At 37.0% G+C, this 18,936-nt stretch overlaps 1 protein-coding gene across 6 annotated transcripts in view; it reads right to left on the minus strand.

Moving 5' to 3' along the window:
• Positions 1–18,936, minus strand: part of TTC29 (tetratricopeptide repeat domain 29) — a 245,925-nt gene that overhangs the window by 116,241 nt on the left and 110,748 nt on the right. For 5 of the 6 annotated variants that reach the window (XM_025439028.2, XM_025439029.3, XM_049094169.1 and 2 more), the window contains one exon: positions 5,260–5,351. In XM_025439028.2, the coding sequence (XP_025294813.1) occupies positions 5,260–5,351 (92 nt within the window). Of the gene's footprint in view, positions 1–5,259; positions 5,352–18,193; positions 18,649–18,936 lie in introns of those variants that run through there. The other variant, XM_025439032.3, reaches the window with a different exon arrangement.

Below are 18,936 nucleotides of genomic sequence, written 5' to 3' on the forward strand. Positions count from 1 at the left end.
TCTTCCACATTTAGGCATAGCTCAATTCTCCAGAAAAATTATGAATTGCTTGAGGAATATTTCAAATGCAGACATGGAGTAAAGTAGCATGAGAGTACACTCACAAATTTAAATATTTGTTTTGTGAAACAACTCAAATGGCATTGAGAGAGCCAGAGAATATAAAATTATTAATAAATAAAAGGGTACACTATTTAGAATCTTGAACAAATTGTGGACTTCTAGGAGTAAAAATGTTTTATCAAACTGATGTGAACTCTCCAAGCTCTTTTCTTGGACTATAATATTTAAGAAAAAAAAGTTGATGATGTAAGAAAAAAAAGTAGAGCTTCTTTGCATATCACTTTAAAACCTCAGGGAAAAATTATTTTTTTTATTTAGCTAAAATGGACTGACTGAAGGTTATTTATGTTCATATTCATAAAGGCTGATGTATTTTTGATGGAAGTACATTTTGGATTAGGTTTGGCCTGCCGAGGATTGTTAAAGCACAACACACACAAGCAAAAAACCAAGTTCAGTGAGCAAGAAATACAAAATAGTATGAATGAAACTATTGCTGAGTGAGTCCAGTTGTTTTTCTCTCAAAGTAGCAACAGATTTCCAGAACATCTGAAATTACCTGGGAACTTGCTCTAACAAATAATGCTAGAGAAAAAGTCTTTCTGTTATACAATATATGCTCTATTCAATGAATGTACAGTTCTACAGCCAGCAAAATGGTTACTATAGCATCTGAAATACAAACGTTATATGCTGCTTAAAGGATCTCCAAATTTCAAAGTTCGCAATAGATTTAGAAGCCAATCTTTCCTTGGAAGGGAAAGAATCAAATATTTTCTTCTAGAAAAGCTAGATTATTTGTATAAGTTAAAGGACAAGGTTAAAATGTTAGACAAATATTAATTCCAGTTTTCTATATGCAGTGCACAGGTGCAACTTGAGCAGCATATTATATGGTATAATCATTAAATTCATTCAACCAGACCTTAGAGAGTTAAAAACATATATTCTGAGGACCAGGACTCCTCGGTCCAAAGGATGAGAATGAAACAGTGCAGAATATTTGTGTATCAAGGTGATTCCAGTTTCCAACTGGGAAAACAGGACTGTTAACACCCACATCCCCTGACAACTGTCCAATTATGTATATCACACTTGGCCTACTGTTTGCAGTAGAAGTAATCAATAAAGGATGTGGTTGAGTGAACATAGATTTTGGTTGAACCAATGCATGAAAACTTAATCATTTACTCAGAGAGAAGAAATCAAATAGAGCAGAGATGAAACAGCCACTAAGGGGTTTGTTGATTGTGCCACCAAGTTTGTGGGCCACAGATGAAAGTAATAAGGCAAATGGAATCAGTGACAGGAGAAAATGTAAAAAGCTATTCTTAATTTCATGAATTAATAGAAATGTTTTTGATGTATTTTTGGGGGGTCATTTTTAGGAAATTTTGCATCAAAGCCTGGATGTTCCATTTTAAAGAATATATGAAAATTACTAGGGCATGTCATTTCTCTCAAGCAAAAAGAAATTAATTTTCAGCTATAACAGAAAGGTAATTTTCACACTTGAAACTTTGTACTGATTGATTGAAAGATCTCCACTGTGGAAAGTTTTCTAGGAAATAATTTAACCCGAGTTTGCAAGGAAATTTACAATGAGTATGGAATAAACCCAGAGGTAGGCTAGTTGTGACCAATGTGTCTTGAACAATTCTCATTTTGTGAATATTTTCCCCCCAGATTCTTTTGAAAAGTCATGCTGATTATTTGGAGAGTCAAGGCATTTCAGTAAAATGAGTGATTTCAGTAAATGAGGCAAAAAAATGCAGTAAAGAAAACTGAGGAATTTTGCTCTCTGTATTTACTCAAATTGTCTGTCTTTGTTAATAATAATATTTACTTGGCAATTTCTCAACTCACTCTCTCTTTGTTTTATGGACCATAATTCTGGCTTTTATAGCTGTGTCATACGTGTTTTTTTTATCATTTTAGGATATCAACCCTCCCTCCTTTTTTCACTAGTATTCCAAGTGGGGCAGGGAAAGACATTGTAATGCTTATTTTCTTTTACGCTCCTTAGCCCCTTGTGCAATTAATATTATTTAGAACAACAGCAAAAATAACAAACCTGTTCACTATTAAAGCCTTCATCAATAACTCTAATGGCATGGCTGGGTCCAGCATTACCAAATGGACAACTCTGTATTACCAAGTCCTTAGTCTTGAGGGAATATGGCATGTTTTTCAATTGAAGTCTTAGTATAAATTCTTATAACCATTTTAGAAGCTTCTAGCCTTAGAGATTATTCACTTTTCATGCACACTCAGCTGATAGCCTTAGACACACACTTATGCTAGACATGGCTATCCTCTTCCATTTCCTTTAAAGAGATAAAGTATATTTATAGAGATAGGACTACCATTAGTGAAACTTGTGCAATTGTACAGGTTAGAAAAAAGATTTAGAGAAGATGTGAAGCTTCGTATGCAGCTTGATTTACTTCTCCACCTCCACTACCATAATTTCCTCTATTTTGGTTGTGCTTCATTTCTTGCATGTTGCTGCTAATCGGAGGGCAGTTTAGGACTCTGAAAGGATATGTGCGCGCGCGCGCGCGCGTGTGTGTGTGTGTGTGTGCATATATCAAAGAACATCAAGCCCTTAAAATGAGATTTTTAAAAAATGACCACAAAATATGTATCACGGCATTTTTAGTAATCAGTGGACTTGATTTAATAAGTCTTCTTAGGTAACTAGGGTGTGTTGTCTACCTGAAAAGAATGTTTGTTTTTGAAACATCTGTATCTTGAGTTATTTTGCACAAATGGTAAAAGAATATGCTGAGGCTTACACTCCCCTTAATGCTACTCTATAACTACTAATAATGCTGCAAAATGGTAGATTTGCACTGGAAAGCTTGCAGTGTCCCTGGGGTACTTCTTCCCTACAGCCCCAGAAGAAGCATCTCTTGTACTTTCTAATGTATCACATAACATTATGAAACTAAGAACCCAGGTCTACCATGCAAATCATCAATGGCCTCATTGGTACTTATAGATGGGAATTCTTATAAGTGGAATTTGTTTCATTTGGTGTAAAAGGGAGGTGGGGAATCAATCTTCCTGCCTATTATATGTTTGCCCCAAGGCAAGTACCCAGAGTGTTGGAATAGAATTGTCCCGATTCCTGCTAGAAACACACCCTCCTTTATGATATATCAAATATAGCTGTATCCTTTTCCACATCTAAGCCCCCAATAACACTCCATCAGCCAAATCAAAACATCAAATTATTTGTCTGTTAGTGTTGCCAATATTTATCATATAATTGTTCAACTCTCCTTTTAGCTTTTACTGTATAGACCAGGAATTCAGATCCTGAGTGGAGATTAAAATATTCCAAGAGAGTCACTTGTTTTTAACACGTGAGAATTATTTTATTTTTTAAAAAGTTTTATTAATTTATTCATTAGAGACACATACACACACAGAGACAGAAACACAGGCAGAGGAAGAGGGAGAAGCAGGCTCCTTGCAGGGAGCCCGACATGGGACTCAATCCTGGGTCTCCAGGATCCCGCCCTGGGCTGAAGGCGGCACTAACCCGCTGAGCCACCTGGGCTGCCCTAACACATGAGAATGTTTTAAGATAACCTCATGCATCTAGAAGTTTAAAAAATAAAAGCTGTCAGTAACCAAGAGGGCATTCCAACCCTTATGGCATGGTAGGTGCTCAATATATGTTTATAAAAGAAAATATTTTCCCCTGGAATTTTATCTCTTTAGTTATGCTGGAACAAATGTCATTTTGTAAAAATTATTTTATAAATAATTTTATAACTATAAAATTAGGGATACACTTATTTACTGCATAGGCTTAGGCCAGGCCTGCGACTACAAAGCAAGACAAAACTCCAACCATTTTATACTGATTCTGGGCAGTGTTAACAGCAGAGCTAAGTAATTTAATAATCAAAATGAACTGAACCAAAGGTCAGAGTTGGTGTGTTACAAACAGACACTAAATTGAGAACTTACAAAATTCTTCTTTGTGCCCAAACATCTGCTTCTTTCCTGTTGTTATTGTCACGTGGAAAGTGAAAGTTTAAGGGATAGCTGGACTGATTTTCCAGACTAGTTACCAATCTCTACTTGGAAGAACCATAATAATCATGGGTTGCTTACCTTATCCATGGCTGGCCCTGCCTTCCTCAGGTAAATAGCCATACTTTCTTTATATAGTCTTTTATCTGGTATTTTGTAGGGAACTTTCATTTCATTGGCGTTGGTATTTTAATATTGAATTATTTATTTATTAATTATTATTATATTGGCAGTGGTAATTATATAATGGTGATGTACTTTCAGTTCGCTGGGCATTTAACCTTTTAAATGTCTTTTAAATAACAATTTTATCTTTTAAAACACTACCTCGTATGTGTTTACAAGCTGAAATATAGAAATTAGAACTTGACACAACTATATCCATTCTTTTTCTTCTTCTTGCCACTACTAACTACTACTACTGTTACCACCACCATTATTAAAAAGCCATCCATATCATGGTATAAGATAACATATCAAAAACCAAAGCCTTAATTTTGTAACTTTTCTTATTATAACTTGAATTAAATAATAACATTACAACATAATGCGATAATTAAGTGGACTACACAATGATCACAATACAACAAGTGAAGGGCACATCATATGTTTTCCATGGAAAAATTTGTTGTTCAGGTATACTTTATTAAATTTTCTGTTTTGAATGAAATAGCGGAAATATCGTTTTTCCATTCAGTTGTTTACCCATAAATGTACGCTCAGAAGAGAGATGTCTTAATGGAAGAAGCAGGATTGAAGCATAAGTGAAAACTTTCCTCTAAGAAGAGATCCGGAAAGGTTACGGTGAGCCACAGTTACTGAAGCGTACTATATATTTCTGTGCTCTTGCTTTTTTAACCTGTGAGATGTGACCTGATTTTTCCCTTTCATTCAAGGTCATCACTAAACTTACAAAAAATCAAAAATAAAATAGTACAAAGGAGGAATAGACAAAGAAGAGTTTAGGTGCATATTATAAAATACCACATTGGTTTAAAATAACTTAACGATGAAAGGGTCACTTAAGAAGGGCACTGCTTAAAATTTAAGCAGGCAGTAATGGAAAGCGACAGACCTCAAACAATTTAAGTCTTTCACAGCTGAGTGAATTCACAGTGACAGCAAGACAAGGATGTGCTAACTTACCTCTGCAGGACCTTGGCTATTGCTTCATAGGCTCTCCCCAGGCTGAGATCATCATCCAGGTCTGTGGAGATTTTACTGTAAGTGTTAAAGACCTATCAGGAAAAGAAATACATATTAAATATCCAGCACGGCCAGATTCACTGATGTTTCATTTCGTAACAGAAAAAGATTAAAATTAATAGTTGTTTCTAATGTCTCCATAAAATACTTTTTTGTTTATTAAAAATTCATGTTGGTTTGGTTTATTTTTACTATAGCATAACTTGTTTCACAGCAATGTCTTTAAGCCATGACAGTGAGGTCTTACTTTTGTAAAAATAATTCTTTTCTTGCACAATCCAAAATCTTCCAATTTATGGAACTTAGGCGTGAATAAATAATTGAATGGTTTACAACGTTATTTTAAAATATGGTACTATTATCTAAGGTAATAGAAGGCAGATTATAATATTCTACTGGGGTAGCTTAAATATCACTTTACTTTCTATAAATAGCTGTTTTGAAAAGCATGAATTTAGGTGCTAGGCAATTTCTAAATCTATCATTTTATTAGATGCATATCTCACAGTTTGTGCATGTATTGGGTATACACTAAAAATATTTCTTAAAAATGTACTTCATTACCAACAATCTCCTCAATAATCAGAAGATTATGGCTGCCACAGCCAAACATATGATCTTAATTTAATTTAACACTGATATCATTTTTATGGTATAATTTTCCTTTTTATTCTTTTTTTCTTTCAGTGGCCAGAAGGAGGAAAATACGTAAAACAAAATTCCTATTCTTCCTTCTTCCTTTATTGTTACTTGACCCAACCTATTACACACATGAGGACACAGGAAATCTCCAAAGACCTCTATGGAAATCCTTTTTGCACATTTTCTAAGACAGAATTAGTGAAAGTCATTTGACAGCCGTTGAGAGAGAGTCAGGGTGAAGGAGGACATAAATACGTGCTGTATGCTACTGCCTGAATTAGGCAGCTTGGAAGATTTAAGTATTAGAGGCAGTGTTGACATTTGACTCTACTTTCTTAAGGTTAATATTTGGGAAATAATTTCAATGAGGCCATTGTGATACCTCATAAAATTTGTTTTGTGTGTGTTTTTTATAAGTGGCTGCTCATTGATATAACGCTGATATTAAAGTTTACTCATACATAATGACCCAGTGTTTTAATTCCTGTTAAACCTACAAAGATCAAAATTTTCATTCTTAATTTTAAGCCTCTTAATATGCCTTGTATAAACCTGAAAATATTCTTTTCACTTTGTCTTGCGTAACTGACAACATCTACATTAAGTCTGATATAACTTGACATAGACCTTTCTCAGTTAAAGGGCAGAATTCATGAATTTTGTGAATTTATAAGAGACTTTATTGAATCTAAATACCAAAATATTTAGAAAGAGACCTTCTAGTGTCTTTTCTGGCCCATATATCTTTATATGACATTCTACAACTTTAAGATTGAGTATTTTTATATTTCCTGCCACAAACTATTTATTTAGCAAATATTGTTACTGTGTACCAGGTACTATGTTAGACCCTAAGAAATCTTCCATACAAGGGAACATGCTTGCAGCCCTGAAGGCATTTACAGTCTTGTGGTACAGAGCTTTGGGTTGAGGTACTACTCAAATTAGCAGGATTCCCCAGGGCTTATCCCATACTTATACTGCATACCCTCCCATGCCGCTGGCCACCGAAGCAGTACAGCAAATACCCACAGGCACCCATTATCTTAGGGGTATGCCTCTTTACTCTGTGGATAAGAAGGTAGGTACCCAAGAAATTACAGGTAAATACTTCAGTGCTGATGACTCCTATCCCACACAGGTGTGCATGATTTCCTGGAAGCAGCAGGGGTAAAAACGAGCTCAGTCTGGGCTTTTGGTTTTGCTCTCAGACTTGACTCCACAGAAGCTTCCTCCTGGAGCCAGATGTAGTCTACTGGGATGAACACTAACCTCAGAGTAAGAAGACTTGAACTCAAGTCCTTTCACACATTTTTCCAGGAAAGCTCCTGAAGAACTCTTTTTCAGAAATGAAAAAGAAAACCTGTTTCTGAGAGTTGTCGTGAGAGCCACCAGGAGATAATATAGATTGCTATGTAAACCACAGGACAAGAATTCTTTGGGAGTCTGTTAACCAACCACTAGTGAACAGCTCTGATAGGGGCCTCCCTCAAAGTAAAGGCAACATGTTTTAATTTGTGGATTGAGGGAGCTCATGCATCAGCTCACACATTTTACCTAAAAACAGGAACTGTATACGTAGAGGGAAGCATTTAGTTCATTACTGGCCCAGTCGGGAAGCAATGAATGACATGATGTCCAAACTGAAGACCTACAAAGCACCACAGAGGAGCTCATCTAAATCAGACAGCACCTCTGCTCCTCAGGAGTGTGAGCTCTAGCGGGAGACAGGAAATGGCAGACAGGTGACAAGGAAACACAAGGTGAAATTCAGCAGATTGGGGAATCCTGTAGTTCGATCTAAGGGGAGTATAAAGGACATTGCTAAAATACAAAGGAAAAACTCATAAAAGTGGAAAAATAACATAAGATTACTAATTGTGTAGAAACTAAAGATGTTTTATGTTGCTCTTATGGTAGGCTACCATACCTGCTTTTTAATGAAAGTAGGTAGGGTATAATTTCCAAATGAATAAACATTAATTTTTTTAAATCATTAGACAAATCATAGATTTTTTTTTTACAAAGAATATACTTCGATTGAGAAAATACAGTATGCAGATCTGAGGGATCCCCTGTACTTGACTGCATATCCCTCAAATAAGCAGTATGTTGGAAACATCTCCAGGGTCTAGAATGTTAAATTCTATCATCACAAATCAAAGATAAGAGAATAGAATAAAGACTCTCTGGTGCAAACTATTTTGATGAATTGGAAATTCATTATGCATCTTTAAACTTTATTGACAATGAACTTAATCAACCTTTGTCAAATGACAAAGGACAAAACCGATTAAGTACAGTACTAGGTAAATTTAAATAAACACCAAAATGCACATGATTACAAGGTTATCACAGTTGGAAAAATCAGTTCATATGCCTAATAAAACTTGAGTGCTACATGGCTACTCAAATTGCTTCAAAAATTTCAGTGAATAATGGAGATGAAGCATTGAAAACTATTTTACTTGAAGTTTTAAAGACAATGGGCTCTATCTTCCCACTAGAATAAAACTGATTTACCTGAAAAGGCATTTCCAAATGAAATCCAAATTCTTAAAATGAGATAATTTCTATTGATCACCTAGAAACAAAGCTAATAGAATACCTAGCATAAAAAAATGAGAATGTGCAAAAGAATAATGCTGGCAATATGTGATGAACTCTTTGAAGAATTGTTTGCTGTGAAACAAAATTTTAAGGATCATTAATTTCTTTTGCTGCAATACCCTTCAAGGGAGCATTGGACTTAAGTCAAGATTGTCACCTGTCAAAAAAAAAAAAAAAGAGATTGTCACCTGTCAACAAAGTGAGTGAGAGGGGGAAGAAAAAGAGAGGGAGAGAGGGAGAGTGAGAGAGAGAGAGAGAGAATGAGAGAGAGAGAGATTGAGAAAAAAGAATAGAAGAGTAGCCTTGTCCTCCCAGAAGATTTTTTTTTTAATTTAATTTATTTATGATAGTCACACAGAGAGAGAGAGAGAGGCAGAGACACAGGCAGAGGGAGAAGCAGGCTCCATGCACCGGGAGCCTGACGTGGGATTCGATCCCGGGCCTCCAGGATCGCGCCCTGGGCCAAAGGCAGGCGCCAAACCGCTGCGCCACCCAGGGATCCCCTCCCAGAAGATTTTAAGAATAAATTTTGTGCCTGAACTTTGGAACCTTCAAGGACAGATACATAAGAAGTCATTATTTAGTCTATTAATATCAAAATACCCAATTGTTTTCTCTTCTTTACATGCTGAGGATTTCCAGTATGAGGGTGCCTTGGAACAAAAGAAAATGATCCATTTTATATTGACCCCCACTTCTTGTCTTCCTCTATTTTCTCATTCATTCTTCATCCCCCTGCTACTCCTCTCTTATAGTTCCCTTACTTTAGACAATAATAACACAGACAAAAAAATCCCAGCAATAATGGCTTTTATATTTGTTTTCACAGCTGAAACTTGCTTAAACCACTATAATGACCATCACTCCTGGCCTAACTTTCCCAGATTAGATGGAGTCCTCTCTGCACCCCTCTGCTAGCCAGCTGAAAACACTGTCCCAGTCAATTTGTTTTAAAACCTTTATGCATTTTAACATTATTGTAGATTCACATGCAATTGTGAGAACTAATACAGAGCACTCTCATTTATCCTTCACCCACATAACATCCTGCGTTACTACAGTATAGTAGCATAACCAGGAAATTGATGTTGATATAATTCACCCACTTCATTCAGATTTCACAAGTTTTACACATGCTCCTCTGTGTGTATATGTGTGTGTGTGTGTGCACGTGCATGTCAGTGTTAATTTTATGAGATTGTATCACATGCATCTATTCATGGAAACACCACCACCATAGTCAAAATATAGAAAGTGCTATCACTACAATGATTTCTCACTTTACCCTTTCATTTTTAGTTATGTGTGCTGCTTGGAAAAGAAAGAAGAGAGGTGGAGGAAAATATGTTTTCTCTTTTTTTTCGGGGAGGGGGGGAAGGGGAAAGAAAGGTCTGCCTTAGAAAACATTCCAAAATACCTTGGTGTCTGCCCTGTTCCCATTTGATGCACCTCCCTCACCCTGTGTGTTTGTATTTCACCAGGGAAATTTCCTCAGCTGAGTGATAGATAGAAGGATAATAGTTGGTTAAAGTAGTTCATACACACGTATGAATGACTCAAAGATCACTAACTACCCAGAAGTTGTAGTGCTTTTTGTTTCGTTTTTTAAGATTTGCTTATTTTGAGAGAGAGAGAGAAAAAGAGAGAGAGCAGGGGGAGGGGCAGAGGGAGAGAATCTCCGGCAGATCCCTGCTGAGCATAGAGCCTGATTTGGGGCTGGATTACAACTGAGCCAAAATCAAGAGTTGGACGCTTAACCTACTGAGTTAACCTACATGCGCCCCTAGAAGTTGTAGTTTTAAAAAGGATGCTTGCTAGCCCCAAATCCCTTCTTCTAGGTGGAGTTTTATGCAGTCTAACAAAATGAAATGAAGCAGTTCAGATAGTGTGTATGGGATAATTTGGGGCAAGTTTATAAAACAAACAACAAAAAGGCCAGTTTTCACTTAAAATTCGGCCTCATGATACGATCCCTTAAGCAGGTACTGATTTTTATAACCTTTTTTGGGGGGGTCCACTTCTATACCTCAGGTTTTCTAGAGGCTTCACACACTTTCTTACAATCTCCTTATTACAGAAGAGATGAAAAAAGCAAAGAAGGGAAATGTGTATCAGCAGCTGTGAAGGTCAGGTGTTTGGAAGTCACTGATACCTAAAAGGTAACTCCCTCTCATTATTGCTTTCTTCATAATGCTCAACCTTCAGAACCAATGTATTATGCAAAGTCCTCTTCCAGTATATTCTATGTGATCATTAGATGTAACTGCAAGGTAAATATATATATATATATATATATATATATATATATATATATATATATTATGTACACAATGTATATTACATGTCTGTATATGTAATAGAGATCCATCTCTGCTCTTAAAGGCCTTACTAAGGCAATAAGATTTATGGGCATTGATATTATATAGTGCTATAAGTCTGTATAAAGGGCTAAAATTCTAGTCCAAAAGCATTCATTAAACAAAGACTGGGTGTCTCCTATGGGCCAAGCTTTGTTCTAGGTGCTAGACATACATCAGCAAATAATACAAAACCCCTTCCCCCATGTAGTCTACATTGTATCTGGGCAATGGGGAGAAAATTTGTAATCGTATGAATAAATTGAGTGAATTTCAGATAGTGTAGGAAGATGAAGAACTGGGAAAGGCTTACTAAAGGAAGAGAAACTCAATCTGCACTTTAAAGGCATGACAGGATTGGGTCAGTGGTGACAAGGGCATCTTGAACGAAGATTTGCGGAAGGGAAGGAGTGCTACAATGGGAAAGAAACTTTACCAGAGTACACAGAAGCAACAGTGTCCAGAAGAAAGTCCGCTTTAAGGTTCACCCATAGAATGTTTATCTAGTAATGTGTTCTAAGTAATCACAGTCTTAATGGATGCTATTAAATAATAAACACTCAAGTTGCAATTTATCTATTTGATTACAAGTGATGAATTTGATTATTGTTTTGAAGGTAAGGTGGGTTATTCATTTTTGTTCTTTATTCTACATGCACATAAACGCAGTCTTTTGTAGGACTTTTTTTATTCATAGTTTTTGTCTTTCTACTTTCTAGGCAGCTCAATGTGTTTGGTTGAAATATGCCACATCCAAGATTGTGCAGTTGCCTGCCTTGTTTCCCATTATCCAAGTTTAATTTTTTTTAAAGTAGGTTCCACACCCAATGACCTTGAGATCAAGACCTGAGCTGAGATCAAGAGTCGGACACTTAACCGACCAGGTGGCCCTCAAAAGATTTAATGCAGAGTTGTTCCCATATCTAGGAAAATGAGAGGAAAATATTTTTCTTTCTCCCTCTGGCACAGTACTGAGCATGCATAACTCAAACTAATACAGATCAATGACAAAAGGTTGAAATTGGCCTCTATGCTCTGGTCAGTGACCCTATCTTTGTTTCTGTAGGAAAACAATGCATGGAAACCACCACATAAAGTAAGTTCTAACATTTAGCCCATTTGGGATGGAAATTTTGTAATTTTGCAAAAATTTTAAAGAAAACAATCCTACTTTTACTTCAATTTTTCGTAATTGTTTTCTATGTACATTCCTTTCTTCACTTACCACCCTCCCCCACTGCTCTCTTCCTTAGTTAATTCAATATTTGAAATCAGTAGGGACTCCTCCTCTGAGGGCATAGACCAGGCTTTGGAGGAGCCTTATGGGATAATTAATCAAATTTCCCTCTGGGTGTTCACATTTTTTTTTCAAAACCATAGGCTTTCAAGTCACACAGGTCTACTACTGAGCTGAGTGACATGTGTCAAGTGACTTACTCTCTCTGAGCCTATTTCCTCAGGTATAAAATGGAAATGAATAAAGTCTACCTGGAAGGGATGTTATAAGGTTCCAATAAGATGAGGTATTAATAATACCTACTAAAGATTTAAATAAAGCAAATGCTTAATTTCCCCAAATACTTACCTTACTTATCTAAGTGGCTCTCAAACGGGGGGTGATTGTGCCCCCTAGGGTATATTTGGTAATGTCTGGGAGATATCTGAGGTCGTCATAATTGGGAGGGTTGCTACTGTCATTTACTTAGTTAAAAAGAAGCCAAGGATACTGCTAGGTACCCTACAACGCACACTGTAGCCCCCATAACAAAGAATTTTCCAGCCCAAAATGTGAATAGTGTTGATGTTAAGCAATCTTGATTTAGCTTTTGCCTCAACTATTTTCATTATTGGAAGCCACACCCTTGTGAAGCCAGCCACTCTATTGCTGAAGAGTTAATGAGAAAAACTATTGGTTAAGTAAAATCTGTTACTTCCATGTGCTCACCATGATTGTGCTTTGTGGGACAACCCAGAACAAGTCCATCCCTCATCCCGGACAGTCCTACCAATACTGAAAGATAGCTGTTTTCCCTCCTCAAAGCCTCCAAACATATAGAGTCATCCAGGAGACTCTGAAATGAGTGAGAACGTAACCCCAACAGTTTAAACACATTTGAATGTTTCATTTCTAGTTTTGTCTGAGTTCTGGAAGAGTTTAAATAAACACACCTGGACCATAAATGTCTATGAAACCATAAAGAGGGATCCATTGGGTTTGTTTGTAAAGAAGTCAAGTCTATTATCCAGGGTGTATTTTTTACTTCCTCTTCCCTGCCCACCATAAAAAGATAGCGCAGCTAACAGTCTGTTTGTTATACATCTTCTACACAAACACAAAATTGTGCCATTTCATAACAAAAGTTTGGCACTGTGCTCAATTCCGTGCATTACTTTGAGGAGAAAAAGGCAATGATACAGATTTACTCTTGTGCAATAAGCAATACAGAAATAAAAAAAAAATCCAGTTTGCCATCTTGTGCTTGAAATCAATGTCAAATCTGATAGGAAATACATTTATTCTGATTTCTGGCAATCTAACCCCCTTTAGCCATTTCACAGTTGGTGAGCAGAAAGGATGTTTCTGCCTCATTTACAGTGTCTGAGCATGATTCAGACAATCAACTGCAACATTAGTCAAAGAAATCAGTGGCTAATGATTTCTGACAAGCACTGCAGTAACAGGCTGAGGACCAGACTGGACCGTAGCAACATTCTGAGCACTTTACTGGAGCCAGCAATCAGAGATGGAAAAAATGAGGGTAAGCAAAACTGGTCTCATATCACTTACAGGCTCTTAGTACATCTTTTGCAAAGTTATAGTATCTGGACAATCGGTAAATACAGCTATCCTATGCTACAGATCTGTTATATTGAATGAGCAAGCACTGAGGACAAGCAAGGTATGCAGCTCTGTAAACTGTAACACACAAAGTAGCTAAATATTTTGCATTCTGCTGAAACTATATTTTTAAGTTAGGAGCAGGCTAGCCTTACTATTTATATTGATCATTTGGAGTGTGAAATCCCTTTTCCTGAAATGCATTATTCACCATTTGGAATAACTGTTACATACTGTTTACATTGCCTGACACTAACAGGAAGGCTATGTGGTCTAGTGCAGAAAGGATTGAATGTTAAGAGGTATGAGTTCTAGATTCTCTCCTGCCATTAGCTCAGGGTGTGGCTTTGACAGGTCACTTGCTTACCCTGAGCTTCAGTATCCAAGTCTGGAAGATAATGGCGTAGTACCAAATGATCTATAATTCTCCCTTTCAAAAATATTAGTTGGAGTTCAGAACTCTATATTGATATATTTAGTAATATAAGGTAGGCTCTGGTTGTTTTCAATAATTTCTTCTTGGCTTTAAAGTCCCTGATAAATCTATTTTGATTTTTTGTTTGTTTGTTTTTAAAGATTTTATTTATTTATTTATGAGAGACACAGAAAGGAGAGGCAGAGACAGAGGCAGAGGAAGAAGCAGGCTCCATGCAGGGAGCCCGATGTGGGATTCGATCCCAGGATCTCAGGATCACACCCTGAGCCGAAGGCAGACGCTCAACCGCTGAGCCACCCAGGCGTCCCTATTCTGTTTTTGTTTTTTGTTTTTTGTTTTTTCTTTTTTAAAGAAACAAAATGATGAGTCCCTTCATTCAACTGAAATGTCATTTTCATACTTCCCTCTTATTTGAAAAATCACACATATTCCTAATGAATTGCTTTTTTAAAAAAGGATTTTATTTATTTATTTATTTATTCATGACAGACACAGAGAGAGAGAGAGAGAGGCAGAGACACAGGCAGAGGGAGAAGCAGGCTCCATGCAGGGAGCCCGATAACTCGATCCCAGGTCTCCAGGATCACACCCTGGGCTGAAGGCGGCACTAAACTGCTGAGCCACTGGGGTTGCCCCTAATGAATTGCTTTTTAAAGAATGTCACTAAACTAGAATAGCTGATAGCAAGGAGAGCTGAATCTGCAATGTTTTGGGTTCATAATAAATAGCAGTTGCTATCAATGCAATGATCAGGTCTCTTCAAAAAAAGCAAATTTTTCTTTTACCACTTAAAATTTTTAAGAATTTGATGAAAGTTCAAGGCTATCCTTAAATTATGTAAACTGAATTAGAATTGCTAGTTTATCTCTCATATACTACAAGTTTATATTGTATTTTCAAAGGCTATAAAGATAGAAATAAATCTCAAGAAAATTCTAAGAATCTCCTTTTACCTAAAACTCTCTCTCTAGATGTCCAATATACAGAGGACTCTCAAACCCCAAAATAATGAAATAGAATTACACTTGCAGTTAAAAATAAAAATTTTCTGAATAGTAAGTTGGAACCTATTACCTGAAACTGCCATTTCTAAATTGGTCATTAGAGTTTTGCAGTATGTTTATGAGAGACATATTTGTGAAGAATTTCAATTCTAATTCTCAATTATTTTCTATACTATAAATCAGAAAGCATAACCATATTTATCCTATACAACTCAATCATAGTGTGAGTTTTATTTACAGCTCCTTAAAAAGAAATTTTCCCTACCCTTAAGTTCTTGCTAGGAAAACTCATTGGAGACTTTGTTTTATATTTTGCTAGAAGGCCCTTAACCAAGGGCAGTCCAATAATCTATCAGGTGGCCTGACATAAAAAGTTCTATTTGGTGGGAGACTATAGTGATTAGTAAGTTCTATCATGCTGTCTTAGGAAATTCAAACCCATTGAGCAGTTGGTAATGGCTGAGTGAGGAGGTACTTCAAGATAAATGAACATCAAGAGAGTGATTGAGTTAGGTCAATAAAGTGAATCCAACTGACCGCTGCTGCTGAGGGGATAATAAGAAAACTCAGCTCCTCGTCTTCTAGGGATCCTCTAGTTCCCAAGAATCTGTCAGTCCATGAGACCCAACCGTCCCCTGACCCTAGGTATCCATGGGGTGATTCCTCTCATTACCATAGGAATCTCTACAAGTTCTTCCCTTACTTGAGGTAAACTGAATGAATCTCTTTCTTATACCTAAAGAATGAAACAGAAGTATTGAGAGATAAAAGGGCTCTCTAGAGCTAAAGTGGCAAGTAAATAACTTCAAGGCTTTTCCCCCACCAAGTTTCCCAGTGAAAGATAGTACAGGATAATTATTTCCATGGCAGTTGGCCAGCAAAAACAGGTTCTTTTTTTTTTTTTTTTTTTTTTTAAAAAAAACCAGGTTCTATAAAACATGATGAGAGATTTCATTTTCAGCAAAGATTTTGAATGAAAAAAAAGTTTGTGTATTTTTTTAAACTAGGAAATTCTCAAACTCCACTTGGTTATGTTTATATGAGGATGAAAAGTGATTGTGACAAATGATTCCATTATACCTATGATAACATTACCAGTAATTTCAGTTGTCTGTTATTTATGGAGACTAAAGATGGTGGTGGCAAACTGAATCAAATGAAGTACCAGGCAAATCTAATTTGACCAAACATGTATTGTCACTCACTTTGCCAGTGCAAAGATGTCAACATTTATGTCTTGCTGGAATGTGTGGGATTCTGGGAGCCTCTCTGCAGCCATACAGACCTTTCACTATCAGGAATGAGCCCACTGCTGTCCACCTCCGCCATCCTTTTGCCTGCATTGCTCTTTCTTATTTCACATTTGACTCTTCCAGTCCCTGCGCACACATAGACCATTTCCTCATGCTAGTCCAGCACTCACCACAGGATCATATGTATCTGCTTATTAATATTGGTCTCTCTACTATTAGATCGTAAGTGCCATGAGGACAGGAACCATATCTGTTTTGCTTTCCTTTATATCCCGAGCTCCTAGTTTTATGTTAATGCTGAATATTGTTAGATGAATACAATAGAGCCCTTGGAAGGGTCTGGTAGTGAAGTACTTGCAAAAAAATCACTATGGATATAATGAGCTGTTGTATTATAGAATACTCTTATAATTGTATTATATTAATAATGTATTTATAATGAGATGTTCTCTTTATAATAACATTACATATAATTAATTGGCTTAAAGAAAAATAAGCTCTTATATAAATTAAGTATAAAATTAATATATATTAAATATAATACACATTATAGTTTATATATTAATTATAACACACATTATAGTTTATATATTAATTATATTACATTATGTTATATATGTTTTGCATTTTATCTCATTCAATAAAGAAAAAAGATATGACACTTCATAACTATGGTAAATGGAAAGTGTGGGAAGTTTTTTAGCCAGTCCAAGAAATCAAGTATCAGCTGGCAGGCCAAATTCCTAAAAGAGGACTTGAATGACTTTTCAAAATGACATAAGAACACCCTACTAAATGTGTGCTTGTTTCATTTAATCATATTCCCAAATGACTAAGTTTCCCCATGATGAGCCCTTTATGCTCAGTAAGGACAAACAGATCCAAGGCTGAAATTGTTAGAGTAGTCATGGTATCTTGAGGAAATAATTCTTCCTATCTGGAAGGAGGATAAACATTTTCTCTCTTTCTTTTAATCTAGGCTGATGACAACCAAATGTGATTTCTATCTTCATAGGCAACGACCTAAGACAGACAGGCAAGCAGTGAAAAGTCACTAGCTCGCTGACAAACCAAGTTCTTCAGCTTCCCCTGAAGTGGTGACATACCAACTTTCTTCCATTTGAGCACTTTGAACATAATGGTTTCTGGCTCCACAGGGAAGAATCCAAGTGTGTTCTATATTAGTGTTCTATATTACCTAGGAGGTTTTAATAAACACTAACACTGTGAAAATTTCTACATTTCTGCATGAATCAATTCCCACTAGGAGATTTGTCTTTCCCCCTGGAGGTAGAGCCATCATCTATTCATAATCCCTCTTACTAGATTTCTCCCTCATTTAAGGCAGGATTCAATAACATTTCGTTCTGGTTCCCCCTTCTCAGAAATCCATGAAAGCCTTGAAAAACATTCTCAGCATATTCTCTCTGTACAATCTCATATCCTTTTCACCACCAGCCACTACGCTGGTAAACTCGGTAAACCCTAATTTAGACCCACGGTGTAATGCTTTCAGATCAAGCTGGGTGAACACGTTTCTTTAAAACAAAACATGGGAGGAAAGCCTTCCTCTGAATATTCGCACACAGAGGAAGCTTCATCTATTACCCTTCCGCCGTGATGGAAGAGGCAAGAAAACAATTTATGAGTCATTTCCATTCTGACAGATGCGACCATGACTGGAAATGCGATGCCTGCCAAGAGCTTTTATCAAGTAGGTTATAACAACTAGTAATAAGTGTAAATAATAAATGGCTGGAATCTTAGGGGAAACAGTGGCAATACGAAACGATTTTTGGTCCTTCTGATGGGGCACTGCCACTCTTGGAATTCCCCGCCTTCCCAGTAGAGTTTTGGCCTGACAATAAACAACAGTTTAGTACTTTATCTAATCCCAGCCAGGAGGTGAGTTCAACAGCAAGCTTTTGCAGATGTTCACATCCAATAATCTATCCATAATTGATGAAACAGGGAGGTCAGATGTAATGGCTGCTACTATTCCAGCAACAAATAAATGGTTATTGACAAAACAAGCCAGTGTGGCGCAGAGCGCGGAGCAGTGACAGGCGTGCGGCCGTGCTGGGCAGAGGCGGGGAGGGCTCCTGGATTCCTCAGCCAGCCGTGTGGCAGGCGGGCCACACTGACACATAAGCAGATGGAGGTGACTTGGAAAGGAAAAGGGAGGTTGCTGGAAAGAAAAAAAAAAAAAAAGATGAAGACAGGCAGAGGCAGAAGAGAAAATGATGAGCGAGCCCTGGGCAAGGCTGGGGACCCGGGTGAGTACAAATGTGCGAACAGTTCAGAAATGCCTTTGAATGTGTGCACTGTGATCCAGATGTCTGGTTGCTTTTATCACCAGTGTGTCTTCACTCATAGAGCTGGCTGTCAAACTGTGCAGCCTGGGTGACTCTAACACCAAAGCGCATGCACGGGACCCTCTGGTGCCCAGCCCCTCCCTCCTGCCGAAGGACATTCA

Source organism: Canis lupus, chromosome 15 (assembly GCF_003254725.2).
Source record: "Canis lupus dingo isolate Sandy chromosome 15, ASM325472v2, whole genome shotgun sequence".
NCBI lineage: Eukaryota > Metazoa > Chordata > Mammalia > Carnivora > Canidae > Canis > Canis lupus.